Source organism: Coturnix japonica, chromosome 14 (assembly GCF_054131305.1).
Source record: "Coturnix japonica strain WE chromosome 14, WE-NBRP24, whole genome shotgun sequence".
Lineage (NCBI taxonomy): Eukaryota > Metazoa > Chordata > Aves > Galliformes > Phasianidae > Coturnix > Coturnix japonica.
In genome coordinates this window covers 2,008,027-2,023,415 of record NC_140676.1, presented here as the reverse complement: position 1 = coordinate 2,023,415, position 15,389 = coordinate 2,008,027, and the positions used below count along the sequence as shown (strand labels likewise).

General features: G+C 43.5%; 1 protein-coding gene across 6 annotated transcripts in view; it reads right to left on the bottom strand.

The window, feature by feature from the left end:
• Positions 1 to 15,389, bottom strand: part of MEGF11 (multiple EGF like domains 11) — a 254,537-nt gene that overhangs the window by 18,560 nt on the left and 220,588 nt on the right. For all 6 annotated transcript variants that reach the window (XR_014934255.1, XM_015873314.3, XM_015873316.3 and 3 more), the window contains 6 exons: positions 13,507 to 13,641; positions 10,198 to 10,326; positions 7,807 to 7,935; positions 6,978 to 7,106; positions 4,792 to 4,920; positions 4,421 to 4,654 (listed from right to left, as the gene is read on the bottom strand). Coding sequence is in view for 5 of the 6 variants with exons in the window: in XM_015873314.3 (XP_015728800.1) it covers positions 4,421 to 4,654; positions 4,792 to 4,920; positions 6,978 to 7,106; positions 7,807 to 7,935; positions 10,198 to 10,326; positions 13,507 to 13,641 (885 nt within the window). In the remaining variant the exon portion in view is untranslated. The remainder of the gene's footprint in view (positions 1 to 4,420; positions 4,655 to 4,791; positions 4,921 to 6,977; positions 7,107 to 7,806; positions 7,936 to 10,197; positions 10,327 to 13,506; positions 13,642 to 15,389) is intronic.

The window sequence follows — 15,389 nt, the reverse complement described above, 5'->3', positions numbered from 1 at the left end:
TCTGCTCTGCAGGTGAGTGTTCGTGCCCGAGCTCTCAGCGCTGCCTTCCCCTTCCCTTATCTGCTGTGCCCTCTCAGCTGCAAGGATCAGCCTGAAGAGAAGGTCCGGCTCACTTCTCTGCTGCCAGATAAGAGGTGCACGCTGACACTGCCGAGGCAGCTGCTGCCTTACAAATTCACACCCAGCTTATCTGGCCATAGAGCTTGTGCACCCAAAATGAGCTGAAGGAAAAGCAGGCTGCCCTGCTACTTAGCACTGTGCTGAATTAATGAATCTGGGCTCGTACACAAGTCTGCATCACCAGAAATCTTGTCTTCCTTCATTGGATGCAGCCCCATATACTCAGAATTACTCCTTCTACACAGTTCCATTTGGCTGATACTTAAGTACCCACACAGGTTGATTTACCTTGATAGCACAGTCCATTTTCTACACATTTATTCATGAAGCTGTTACGACCGCTGCCTGAAAATACATCAAATTCAAATCTAATGCTATCCCAGGAAAAAAAAAGAAGAAAGAAAAAACCTCCTCCCAAAGATGAGAATTTCTTTCTGCTCTGAACAGCACATAGACTTAAATAGCTAAAAAGAAACAAAAAAAAAGCCAACAATTTAAATTAAAACAAAGCAAAAACAGCTCCAAAAGGTTATGTCAATGTTAGCAGGGAGAGATCTGTCCTGTGCAGGGCCCCATGAAGGCAAAGCCTGCTGTGAGCCCTGGCTGTGCAGTGCTGGAAGGCACAGATCTGGATGGGAGCCAGAATGCTCCATCCCTTGAAGGACTGTGAGCCACGGCTGTGCGGGGACACAAAGAGCAACGATCCACATCCTGCAGCAGGAGGACAGGGGGGCATGGAAACAAGGAGTGAGCGCTCTGCAGTAGATAGAACAACAGAGAGCTCAAGCTGCAAAATGGCACTGATTTCTTCTTCCTCCCAGTTGGTTTTTTTGCATGGATCTCCTCCACTCACAGGGAGTGTCAGTGTGGCGGCTGAAGGCTCAGGATGCTGTATTTGTATTGAGCTTTGCTTAGCTTTTGTCTGTCAGCATTGGATTCTCCCCTGTCATAAAGCCTGTTATGACTGAGAACAACTCCAGTGTCCCTTCAGCCCATAGCATTGCCTCTGAGCAAGTCCTGATAAGAAATCTCTGCTGCTCTCCAGCACTGCTGCATCATTTTCCCTTCTGTCCCTGTGTCCTTGAGTTAACGATCCATGCTTTAAAATCCTCTGTTGGACGCAATATATTGCTCCCATGCTGGGAGTGCTGTTTTGCTTTCAGGCTTATGGGGGACAGTCTGCTCTTAGATCCACGTGCTGTGGGTCAGCTTTCCAATGTGGGCGCTTCTCCTTCCCACCAAGTTGCTTTAAGTGAGTTCTGCTGCCATACTCTTCATCCCCAAACACTGAACAGTCAGAGGGCTGCCCGGGGTTTCTCCTTTCCTATAATCTCCCTCAAATAGACCCCAAACATCCTGCAGACACAAGTTACTGATTACACCCCCAGGAGCTGCTGATCTGTACATGTGATTCTCTATGACGATGACACCACCACTCACACAGCAGCAATGGTGGACCAGGGTAACCACAGACCCGTGCAGGGCTGGATTCTGCAGTCACTGCTCAGGAGGAATTTGGGCCAAAGTCCATAGATTTGCAAAAGATTATATTCACTGCATGAGTGCATCCGCAGAGAATTCATTCCGTCCTTAACGCACACACAAGACTCCAGGCAAAAACCTCTGATACCTCCATGCAATGCTGCTACTCTCCTTCAGTGTCCTCTGCAATGCACACATGCATGTGCACGCTCACACACACATGTTGCTCTTGCCATCCAGCCACGCTATGGGTCTCCATTTCTTATCTGTGATCTTGTCTCAGTTTTCATCTGATTTTCTGCTCTATGGAAGTGTTAGGCTGAAAACAGCACCAGCAAAGCCAAAGCTGGGAGGGTGCCTGACGAAAAGGGAGTTTTTGTAGAGCCACTGGAGCAGTGTCAGGATTGGGCAAGGAGTCTGTGCAGAATTTGTCCATCTCCTCCTGAAAGATGAAAACTTGAAGCAATGCTGACACCTGTAGACACGTTATAATGAGATGGAGATGCAGAATGATTTCTAACTTCTTGGTCTTCCTCTGCACGAGACACAGCAGTTTGTCATCAATTCCTGCCTCCCCCATGGCTGACTCCACTCAGCTGCAGCTTCCTGAGAGACAAAGTTTCTATTGCATGCAGCAACAGACTGCACAGAGACAAATGGGAAGGCACAGACTCAGCAAACCCATCACTGTATGTGATGAACACAATGGAAACAGTACCAGTTTCCTTCTAGAGAACCCGACACTTCAGCTCTTTCACAAACTGAGCTGATACAGAGCAGTAAAGCCACAAGAGCAAGAATTAAATGCACTGCTGTGCCCGGAGACCAGAAGAGATCCCAGGTTTGGTGGAGCTGTAGGATGTGATCCTGCAGACATTTGTGACACATCCAGGAATTCATCCATCCCCATAGTGTTCTCTGCTTAAGTGTCGTGTGACAGCAGGAACACCTGAAGGCAACGTGAAGGACATCATATAGGAGGTACAGCGCCTACAGAGGCATAACCAGCAAGGACTGTGCTGGGCTACCAGCAGCTTCAAAGGTTTGAAGCTGAGGAGGAAAGTTGTCTGTCTACCTTCACTCTGAAAGCTAAAAACATCCTTTCACAGCATTGCCTTCCTCCAGACTTCTTGCAGAGTGTGGCACTGGGATGCCATCAGATCAATTGGGAAATCTCCATTCATGGTAAAAATATGGGGAAAAAACAACACTGTCTGGAAGGAGAAGCTCAATTACTGCAGTCAGGAACTCCCAACCTCAGCAATACGTCTCATATGCAAACTTATAAGTTGTGCCTCTTCAACACGCCGGGTTACATATCCATGGACTAGGAGAGCTCACAAATATATTCTGTGGAACAGGCTCTGTAAATAAATGGATGAAGTGTCAAAGTGAACGAAATGGATGGTTGAAAAGTCCAGAACAATTTTCCGTGCCAGCAGCTGTGATCTGCTCTCTTGGAACTTGGAGCCCTGCTGCTGCTGAGATGTGCCACAGTTCTCTTTTGTACGTTCGTGGTCTGGCTCTTCAAATGATGGAGAAAGGACAAATTTCAGGCCAAATCATGCTGGCAACCAGCTAAGGATCAGATGAGCCTTCTCTGGCACTGTTTTCATAAATTTCTTACCCAAATGGGCAGCTTAGGCACGAGCCTGCACAACTAACATTCAAAAACAAGGCAATGAGAGGATGTCCAAGGCTGATTTTTCCTCTCCCGTCTTGTAGCTATGAGAGGAAGGAATGTTCCAGTATAAGCCCGAGTGATCTAAAAACGAGTTTAGGCAGCAGCGTTCAGCAGACAGTAACATCTGCTTGGTGCGAGAGCCTCATTTCAGGTGCACCCAGGGCATGGAGGCACACAATGCAGCCATGCCACTCCAGAGCAGCACAGAGGGCAAACCAGAGGCAAGAGGCTGGGCCTTGTGCATCCCGGCTAGAAAGCAGGAAGAAAAAGGCAATGCAGGGCTGAGAAAGCAAAGGTGCTGGGTCAACCTCTGCCTGCTTTTGGAGCTGGTATTTACCAGGACTTACAGCTCCAGCCCTGCAGATGACCAAAGGGAGGTGCAGCAAAGAGCAGACAGAGGACAGCAGACCCTGAGCAGATCTTCACTGGGGACAGGTTGGAGGAAACAGGAAGGAGGTAAAACCACCTCCTACCCAGCTTCCTACCTGAGACTGGCCATTGAGGAATGAAGAATGACAGCAATGAAGAGGAGATCACATCCTCCAAAGTTCAGCCAATCTGTTAAGATAAACTGATCTCCAGAGCAGCAACAGAAGATGGAAAAAAGCCAGAAAGAAATCAGTACCACTTCCTTTTTTTTTCCAGACTTAAAGAGCCTCCCCCTCCCTTGCTCCTGCTTTTATTGGCTCCTGGGAAGAATACTGACAGCAGCTGACTCAGCAACAGGGGCTGGTCTGCACCCAGAAGGGACAACAGATAAGAGGGCTCAAATGAGAAACAGCAACACAGACAAAAGCAAAACCTTAATATTAACCCAGTCAACTCCTTTCCTCACCAAAAAGTCATCATAAGGTTTCACAGAAGAAAAATAGGACTTTATATATTCCATGCAGCATATTCCACATCTACGTCTATCCACTGTCTTGCAAATAATCTTTCATAAATAAAACAGCTTCGCCCAATTTTGAGTTGTATTTGCTTTCCTGTCTCTGCTAAGTGATCATGGTATTTAGGGCAAGAACAGAAGCACCATTAATTTTGATACTCGGTAGCATGTTATACATCACAGGAGCTTAATTTCCCCAACATACAGGAATACGAGGCAGTATTTGATTAACAGAAAAAGACCCTTACCAGAAAGTGAGTAATCTGTATTAGTCATCCTCATGGCTGGAGTGTAAGATACACTTGGCATGTCATGGCCCTTCTCCTTCTGTTTCCGTCGATACCACACAAACAGTGCCAGCAAGACCATAATAATTAGAAGGAGAATAATAATTCCAATGATTGCTCCCACTGAGTGCCTCTCTGATCCAAGAGCAGGACTAATTTTAGTATAGGGGTTTAATTCTTCCATCATAAGAGCCGCTGTTGAAAGTAATTCATAACACACTGTAAATTGAATCGCGCAATTCATTTTTGAGATTTTTAAGTAAGTACATCATTGTTAACAAAAACAAAACAAGGAGGGACAGAGAGATTTTACAGATAGAATTTCACTGTACCTTGATCACATCTGATTCCTTTGAAGCCCGGACTGCAGTAGCAAGTACCTGTGACATGGTCACATGTAGCATTATTCATGCACTCACAGAGTTGTTTGCAACCATAACCAAATGTTCCTGGTGAGCACTCTGGGGAGCCAAAGAAAAGATTGGAAAGAATCCTGACTTTCTGGAGGAAGAAGGTGAGATCCTCGCCATGGAAATTCAGCACAAAAGTCACCCTTGTTTCCCTGCGATACCTCCCCAGGGTTACACTGCTGCTTTAAGCAGGAGACAGATGTATTAGTACAGAATTTGTGGTATAATGTATGAAGCTGTGACTTTCCTTCCGGAAAAGCCATACAAGACTTCTCAAGGATGAAACCAACAATACATGCACACTTGAAAAGCCCTGGTATATATGACAGGTGTAACGAATTTAACAGGGCATGATCTCAGAAGCTGCAGAAGACATCTTGGAAGAGCATAGCATACGCACATTCCTTCCCTGCAGAGACTGCAAACAGAAGTTTTAATGTACTTTCGTATGAACACAGCAGACTTTTACCAAACAAATCCTCCATGCTTTCATATTTATCCCCAATAGTGCTTGGAGACTAATATCACATTGGAGATGGACTTAAAGAACCGAGCATCTGAGCCGTTCCATTTGCTCTGTTTCTGCACTAGGATTCCTAACACAGAAGGAAATTCTATCCTGTTTTTGTATTTCTATCATAGACAAAATGAGTGAATGTCCAACTGGGAAATGCATTCATACAATTACTACGATGGACCATTACAATAACTCGGATGTTTACACTTTGGCATTTCATCCGTAGTGTTGTGCAACTGCCCATTCAGTGGGATTATGAGAAGGAAGGAGTCTTAATACATAGATATTATACTCAATACTTATTACTTTTAAACAGTAGAAAAGCAAATAAGTGAATGCATTCGTTGTTTGGATAGAAAATAAAAGCTCAGGCTTGGTAGAGCGGTCAAATTAGAAACGTTTCTTGCATAAAACCTTCTGCTGTGATTCAGTTCTACTCCTAAACTTCATACTTTCCTATTTATTCACGGGTAAAGGCGCACACGAATTCAGTCAGCTGGCTGCTCACAGAATTACAGCGGTGCCGTCCGTAATCCCCACAAGCATGCAGATTTGAGCCTGAGACACACACTTGGATGAATATTAAGTACGAGCAAATGGAAAAGATGTTCATGAATTGAGTTATACGTCCTAATGTGCTCATAAAGATCTGTGTAGTAAGCTGCAGGGAAGCTCTGAGGTAGGCCTTTGACTTGCAAAGTTAGCAGGAATGTTTAATTGCATTACCTACTGCCAAAAAAAAAAGAAGAAAAAAATATATCTGTGGAATTAATGCTATGGTAAGGTGAGATAGATTTCACCCTGTATTTAGAATCCAAGTAAGTGCGTGAGAATTTTCTTTTGATTTACTGTACTGGACAAACAAGTAATTTTTCAACTGCAGTATATACAGTTTCCACGGCCCTAAATCTCTGTCCTTTAAAGAAGCCATTTGGCACAGTGTGCTAAATATGCCAGCAAGACGCTGACAACAATTACAGTAAGATATGCGAGTACCCTTGCAAGGTAATTGAAGTTCATTGTTAAACACTTGCTCAATACTCAAGCTAACTGCAGTCCTTCCAAAAATGACAAGCAGCTTTTGTTTCCTTGATCTGTTTTCAATGCACAGATGAATCTTTATTTGACCCACACCTATAGTGTAACAACTTTGTCAGGGAAACCTCAACATTCCTTGGAAGTCAGAGAGTGTAATGGCTCTTTTTGAACTCTTCTGTCTTCCTTCATGCCTGGGGAAACCTGATGCTGTTGTTCTCAGCAGTGTTACTAAGACATGATGCAGTTTGGGATTCCTATCGATAAGGCACAAGTGAAGTGGATTGGGAAGGCTGCCTCCACTCAGTGCTGGCTGTGAGACAAGCTTTGATCTCACCTAACTTCATGCTGGGAAAGGAAAGGCCCAATCTGCAGTGGATTCACCATGCTTTACTGCCCTAAAAGACAAGCTGGCTTTCCAGAGATGCCTTCTTTTCCCTGCAGATGACGCAAGGTGCCAGGGGCTGGAGGCTGACAGACCCACAGCCCATTTTTGCAAAGGATTCTGATCTCCCCCCCACAAGAAACGGGAAAATGAAGTCATGCTGCTACTTACTTTGCTCACACTGTTTGCCTGTGAATCCCGTCCTGCATGTGCACTGCCCAGTGACGTGGTCACAGTCTGCTCCGTTCTGACACTGACAGACGTTGGCACAGTTTTTTCCATAGAAAGCAGCTGGGCAACCTTTCAGGAAGAAGAGTAAGGAAAGATGAAGAAATGAGCTGAAACACACAATCGAATGTGTTAACAGCACGAAATAAATGAGCCTATAAATCTATGGATTTTCAGCCTCTGTATATCTAATAACATGTATTTGATGATCTAAATGCAGAGCTACCATGGCAGCCAATTTTCTTGCAGTAGCGTTTCCCCTACAGAACTGCCTTTTAAGCACTTAAGAAGAATAAAAACTTCACGCAAACAAACAAACTACATTTTCAAGGAGTGAAAGAAGACAGCTGGACAGAAACTCTCTAAGAGGCTGGAGATCAGTTGGTTACTTGGAAATGTAAGAGCCCTCAGAAGGCTCACCAGAATGTGATCTCCTCTTTCATGCAGAGCTGATAGTTTTGCACTGGTGAGATGAGAAATCTCAGACATTTTCCTAAAGCAGACAATGGGCTTTATGAAACAGGGAAAAGGACCGTACAGATTCTGACAACAAATCAATAACCTAAATGGTCGGACCCTCATTTTTTTAGCATGCCAAGGGTATAAAAAGCCTCGAGAAGCTTCAGGACATTTTCCTTGGAGTGACAGGAATTCATCCACAAACATGAAGCAGGTGGTACAGCAGCAAGAGTGCAATACTTGGAAGAGACACGAGGTAGCAGCACATACTTTGACAGAGTCCTTGACAAAATAGCACATCTGAAAGGCTTACGCTGTGTGCAGTAGAGCCCAGTCCAACCATGAGTACATCTGCATTCTCCATCGTAAGGGCTGCACATTGCTCCATTGTGGCAGTTGCATGAATGAAAGCAATCCGTGCCCCAGAAACCTGGGGGGCAAGCTAAGAAAATAAGAAACATTTATCAGCAGTGGTATGGCTTTAGTGCTGAGGGGGAACAACATTAAGGAGAGCCTGCAGGACAGCAGCAAAGGAAGAACGTCGCATGGTGGTTCTTGGCACTGCTGCAGCTATTCCCCCACCACGACTGGTTCTCCAATGCCAACAATTGCTCTGCAAACCCAGATTGCAAAGCTACAATCTCACCCATGCTGCCAAACTCCACATTTCTTCTCCATGTAGGTCTGCTCTGTGAGCACCGAGTGCCCCCGCAATGGGGCTGAGTGCTCCAGCAGCGCTCCCTGCCTCACTGGCACTATTTCTGAAGACAGTTCAGGGTTTTAAGATATGGAGGTAATTTAATTTTCTTTTTGATATTCAGAAATTCCTGCATAATAAAGCACAGCCATTCGTGGTTTACTTTTGCTATGCAATCAACTGCTAAAATTACCACATTCATTTGAAGCGCGGAGCACTGCTCAAATTATGTAAAAGTGTAAGGGAAACTTCTTTCAGTACAAATTCCCATCCACAAAATCAGATTGCTTTTGTTGATGGGGCCAATATTAAATTAAAACCTCCAGGTCTGTTATATATTTCTACAAGTACAATATTAATACATTTTCAAAAGTTATTGTAAGCCTCCCTCCAAAACTGAATGCAGTAAGTTACAGTCATTAGTGCCAGACCGAAAGATCCAAAATGATGATAACCCTTCAATATAACAACTCTATTTTTGCTTTAAAAAGCACTTTCCATTGCTTCCTATTAAAGGCATGAATTAATAAGGCACGGTTCCCAGGAAACCTGAAAGTAGAGAAACGGTGCCTATTTCCACACATGCCATTGGCTGCCATTCTACCGATAAATGCAAGTTTCTGGCATATGACACACACAACCAAAGCCAGAATGAATAGCAAAAAAAAACCTGTCGTGACGTAAATCAAACAAAAGGTCGCCGAACTCACACAATGTACAGCTGAACAGGATTTGGCCTGAAGTGTTCGTGCTATAAGCAACCAGAAATACTTTTGAAAAGGCTTTGTAAGTTAGAGCTGTGGGGTCTGTGTGTGTCTCCAGAACTGGCTCCGGAGCCAGAGCTAAAATTGTCCCTTTTGTGGCTCCATCTCTCGGTCATCCCAGGTTAGATGCTGTGAGGGAGGATCACTGACAGCTCAGCGCCAGGCTCCGGAGCTGCGGGCCAGGACCCCAGGAGCCGGGTGTGAGGCCAGCTCTGTGTCAGGAGGTTTACCCTTTCTTTGCAGGAAGGTAACTGAGAAAAGAACCAGGCTCCTGCTCTGCCAGTCCAGAACACCAAGCAGCCATCCCTGCATCCTCCTGACTCTAAACAGGCAGTTGTTGCTGCTCAACTGGCCTGCCTCCCTCAGGGAGAAACTCATCCTTTCTCAAGGTTAACAGAAACTAACAGTCATTTCCCAATTACATGGCTAAACATAATGAGGAATTTGTGCAGCTTTATGTCTTCTTTTTTTTCCCCTTTTTTTTTTCCTTTTTCTCTTGAGTGACAGCAATATTCTGCTTGTGGGAGACACACAATAAAAGTAAAATTACAGCCGTCTGTTTTTATCCAGTTCCTACTTTATCACTTGAAGTTTAATATATTTTATTCTGGAATGCTGTCTAATATGGTGGTTGTATCCTGAATATGAAGTAACATTTCTGAATGATAAGATATTGCTTCCCTCTGTGATCTATCTTCAGTTAAGGGTTGCTCTCCGGAAACGACACTTTGGGATCAACAAATGCCAATCTTCCATCTGGGCAACTTTTGAGAAGAAAACCCTCCATCCCACCAAGCCCACATCAACTTCTACAATTAAACTACATTTAATGGAAACATTTCAGCTGCCTGGTTTCTCAGTTCTGTGGGCTTAATACACGAAAACATCTACCAGCTAATAATTTCTAATCTAATTAATAACTGAAAGAAAATGGTTTCAAAAAATAAATAAAAGGGAATCCAGCTAGAAATTAAAAGGGAGCTTTCTTTTCTGATAAGAGCTTGTGACCTCTCTTTCCTGTAACAGAAGCCAGTTACTGCCTCTGCAAATTCCAACTGCATAAACTAATTCAAGCCAAAGCTAACTTAGATTAATTAAAAGAAATAAGCTATAAAGAGAGTAAGGCACTGGCTGCTGTAATACTTCAGGGATTTCCCTAGAAACTGCCTTTAACTTTCTGAAAACACTAAACAGGAAAACATGTTATTTCATTGCAGAGATGGAGAATTAACACTTTGCTTACACTGAGAGCAGTCCTGCCCTATCCAGCCTGGAAAACACTGGCACGATCCATCGATGGGATTGCACGTCCCGTTCTCGGTGCACTGGCAGAGCTCAGCACAGTTCTTCCCATATTTTCCACTGGGACACACTGGAAATACAGAACAGTTTAATGAAGGCCTCATAATGAATATTAGGAAGTCACAGGATTTAACAGTTAATAATTAGAGAGAAAAGTAATTATGACATTTTTATTTCCTGAAGACAAGAGGGCAAATTTTTTTTACGGATATAAGGAAAAGGCAGAAAAGAGCATTCACAGCCACCACGTTTGCTTATTTGCCAGGCACAAAAGCAATGTGAAGAAGTCATCCTGCAATCCATTTGCCTGCTGGAAAATGAATCTAACACAAAAGATTATCATTATTGAAGGGCGTTGAAAGGAGCAGGTATTGGGAGAGGAAGAGGAGAACAAAGCTGTTGGTCCCTGTAGCTAATTGCTGAAGTTGGAAGAAAAGAAACTGCCTTTCTTGCAGAAGCATCGTGTAGCAGCCCACGCACGGTGACATAAAACTCACAGACAGGTGTATCTTCAGCCTCCCACCAAATCATTGGAAATCTTTACCATTAAAGCTGATGGAAAACCCTGCTCAGTAATGAATGAAATGTTTAATTTCAGCGCCCTTATTGGCTGCGTTCCCTGACAAAAACTGGTGTATTTTCAAAACAAGATAAAATGCACAGTCCACCTCTGCAAAGAGTGTAGCAAATGGAACTGAACTTCCATCCTTACAAGCAACAGCGATGTCAAAAAAGTGATTAAGGCACTCGCTGAATTATGCAACCAGTTTACCACTCCAGCCCCTCTTTCTTGCTCACATGCAGTCTCTGCAGGTGACCTCAATCTACCCTGACTGCAAATCAGCTGCAGATTGAAATCCTGAGCTGTGATTCATTTGTTTTTGTACAACAGGCCATCATCTTCTACTCTTACTACAGCAGAAACCAAGGAGTGGTGCAGAAAACAACAGTGCGTGCTCTAGCTGCAGACCTATCTGTAGGAATGGATAAAGTTGGCTTTTGAATGATGTGCTAAACAGAATAGTTCTCTGCCTGAAAAGAGATAAAACTAAACACAATACAAAGACACAATGAAAAGAACAATATACAGACACAAAGAAAAAGAAAGAAAGAAAAGGCCTCATATCACAGAAAGAGCAGAAACTAAAAAGATCTGTCAGGTTTTCATATGTGCTACACAATTATTCACTTCCAGTGCTCTACACAGAGCAGTTCAATACAATATTTTTATTGCATCTTTAAGATGGAGATAGATAACATCACTTATAGGAAGCCTGGATTTTTTTATACATATGAAAAATAGCTCTCAAAAGACTTACTTAAAATAGGAGCTGATTTACACTGCAGTGCAGAATGCTAATGAATCAGGAAGAGATTTGTGATCCAAACACTGATGCTGACAAAGGCAACAGGTCACATTTGATAAAGAAATGCTTCAGACTGGCACAGCAAGAGCCAGCAGAGGGGTTCCTACCATGTGAGCACTTCTTGTCCTAGCAAAATAGTGTGAAGCCCTCCAGGGTGGCAGCACAGAGGGATTACAAAGCCTATCCTGTGCTCTCATTAGGTTAAGTAACTGGGCTGTGGACTGACACAGTGACTCCCTTGTAAAGTTGTGAGACACAAATACAAGCACTTCTGAAAATGCTTCAAACATTTTAGATTAAGCTGTAGAGTAAGGACTAATATTGCCTTCCTCAGGACCAATCTGATTGTACGACACAGTCAGAGATGTTAATTAGCAATAAAAGCTGTGAAGTGGGACTCTGCAATTCCCCGTAGGATGTCAGCTGCGTTCTAGCAGCGATAGCGTTGTTATCAATCCATCTTGCTACATGATTGGGAAATATATTCATAAAACAGCTGCTTAGTTGTGTGCTGCTTTGAATCCGTAGTACAACCACGTTACCCCGTGCAATTTCAGAGGTTACAAAGCTCCTTGCACGCACGTGCTGCTGCTGGAGTCACATCCCTGCTGCCAGGAAAGAGACAGCACAAGGGGATGGAAACTCAGAAGTGAAATCTTTGTTTCACGTTTTTCTAATGGAAAACATTAATTAGCATTTTTCTTTCGACAAAATAAAGTTACATGCTAATTCATTATGACAAACTGCAACACAAATTGATTTTAATTAGGACATGAATATTTTAAAATTAATTTGCCGGGTAGATCAACATTTCAAAGTAAAACCAGAAGTGCTGAACATCTGAGCAAAAATAAAATAGAATTTTCTTAAGAGGATAATTAGCCCTGCTTACGCTTTGAAATCTGGTTAACGTTTCATATAAAATGGACAAATTCACTGAAATATGTTCATTTTAATAAATTAATTGGTATAATGTTTAGTTGACTGCACGGCACAGGGAAAAGAAAACATGGTTACATTTAATCTGTTTAATGACTTTGCCTAAGTACTGCCTGCAACTTCTAACTTCCTGAAAAGCAGGTCATTAGAAAGTGTCAGTTCAATTTTTACAGGGATGGTGACTTCACAAGGGCAGCGGCCATTAAGAATTATCTCTTTTAAATCTGCAGGCAGAAAATACCCCCAGACGTCTGCAGCAACTCAGGCTCTGCAGAACACTGTGAGGATTCTGGAAGCGGTTTTAGGATAAGACTGAAAATGGAGATTTTGGGTAGAAGTGGACCAACTTCTAGAGGTAAAGAAAAGAGCGCAGTGATGAACACAGGGAGAGCAGAGGGTACCCTTAACCTGGGAACATGAGCTCTTTTCCACCGCCCCTTGACAACATTTCTGTCTCTTTACTCCCGTGTCTGGGTGTGTGTGATTTCAGCTGTTCCCACAATCATGCTCTGGGTGTTGTTTATAAGACCAGGGCATTAACTCAGTCTTTGGGTTGGTGTACCTGAGTTGGCCTCTACCTCAAGGAACGGAGCTCCTGCTGAAAGAGCACGTGAAAGTGTCATCAACATTTAGGCTACGACTGGCTTAGCAGAAAGGAAAACGAAACCACTGGATGGCTGATGTATTTACAGCAGGTGTCTCATTCCATATTCATCTCAACACGGAGTGGCAGACCTGTTTTATTTATGAAAGCAGGATCGCATCAGATTTACAAAAGGGTGACTAAGTACCTATTTGCATTTTGCCTCTGAAATAAAGAATTTCTTGTGATCCGAACTGCTGAAACAAGGGAAAAAAGGCTGATGCATTGTGATCAGTCTTGCTGCAAAGTCACAGACACGGAGGCTTGGGAAAGGCGGTTGTGGGGGTCCCAGGCTCCATACCTTGGTTGCAGAGTGCACCGAAGAATCCTGGCAGGCAGTCACAGTGCCCGGACACGTGGTGACAAGGACCATTGCTGTGCACACACTGAGGGCATGGCTGGCTGCAGTGGTGTCCATAGAAGCCAGGGGGGCAAACTGAAGACAAAACAAAACATGTTGAGTCTCCCTGGCCATCTCCAGCTAAAGACATTCACAACATGCGGCAGTACAAGATGTCTGATGCCCCATATCCCATCAGTAGCCATGGTTAATACCTGAAAACATCTTCCAAAGCTTTAAAGATAGGCAGGAAGAGAAACACTGACACATACACAAAGCACAGAAATCCACCTTACCATTTCCTTAGGGAATTAAGCTAAGAATCAAAGGATTATTGGGAAAATCTCAATATTCTTTCTTCTTAGTAACTATGTCAAAAGCTGATTGCTCATTTCTAAACGTATTAGGTTCAAGACCTGTGCTCGTGTAGGACATTCAGTTTATACATGCCATTGCAGGAGCATCTGTCAGTGATGAACAGAATCTAAAATGGTAATTATGGGAACAGCATACAAGAGCACCTAATTTGCATCAGTAATCACACTGGTTAGCTGAGCAAACTTGTCATGAGCTATGCTTAGAACTTGGATTGAAATTACTGTGGAAGCTGTCCATAGGATACAGCACCAAGACTGGGGCCCAACGTCTCCTATAAACACGTACTGTTCCATGTAAGCACATGCAGACTGCAAAAAACATCCACTGTCCAAACGTTTACTGCTATAGATAAGCACAAAAACCTCCATGAAGTTTCATTAACAGTAAAAATGACTTCTTATATTTTTCACTCCTGTGATTTTCTATCATGTAGTTCTGTCTCAGTGGTTACTGATGTTTCAGTGAATGAGAACTCCCCCCTTGGTCCGTATGTTTGCAGCGGGTGCCAGGTTCATACATTGCTGCACATTTCCAGCTGGAACTCAGCTGACAGGTTTGTTGATGATGCACTTGCTATAAAACAACCTGGATCACTCCTGTAGACGTTTCTGCAGGCCTAAGACCGATAAACTATCCCGGTGTCTCCTGCAATGCTGACTGCACAGACAGAACTACCCAGAGGGGTACTGTGCTTCAGTGCTGCCATGTACTAAATCCTGCTTCTAAATCACTTTCCAAGAGGGAAACAGAAATGATTCTGAAAGCAAACTTAGCAGAGATGCAGGTAGACTTGGGGTTGAATCCCACAGAAAAGCTGGGGCAGGCCAAATTCCCTGGTTGTGTGTCCACAGAGGGGCATTTCAGCTACACGGAGAGCACAAGCATCCAGAGAAGCCCTTTGCATCCAGAGAAGCCCTTTGCTGTCACCCCAGAGGGATGGAGAATTTCTGCCCATTAAGTTTTCAGCAAATGTCTTCAGGGAGCAGCTTGATTATGGGAGTTTCAAGCTGGGGACATAGTTTGCCTCTTGTAGCCTGTATGCCATGAGCTGATAAAACTAAGCAGGTTTTTTTTTCATCTCAGAAAGGCCAGAAACTATTAACTTCTGGACGCTTTGCACTCTTAGGGTTTCAAATTTGTAAAACAATTTCTTCCCCAATTCCCAGAAGCTCTGAGCACCACATTTCAGCCTTAGAGAGAGGTTTTACAGTTATATAGACGTGCTGAAGCACCTGGAAATTGGGGTTTATAATGGAAATGCTTATAGGCTATTAACTACAGCAGTGCTAGAGGTCATTGTTATAATGGCTTTAAATAAAAACTGTCAGCTACAAATTATTTTTAGAGATGAGTGTGTGCTAGTGTCAAGTGTAAGCAGTGAAATCAGGAGGGATATGTGAAGTGGGTATGGAGCATATCTTACGGGAAGAACAAGGGCTGATGGAAAAAGGGAGAGAGACCCATTT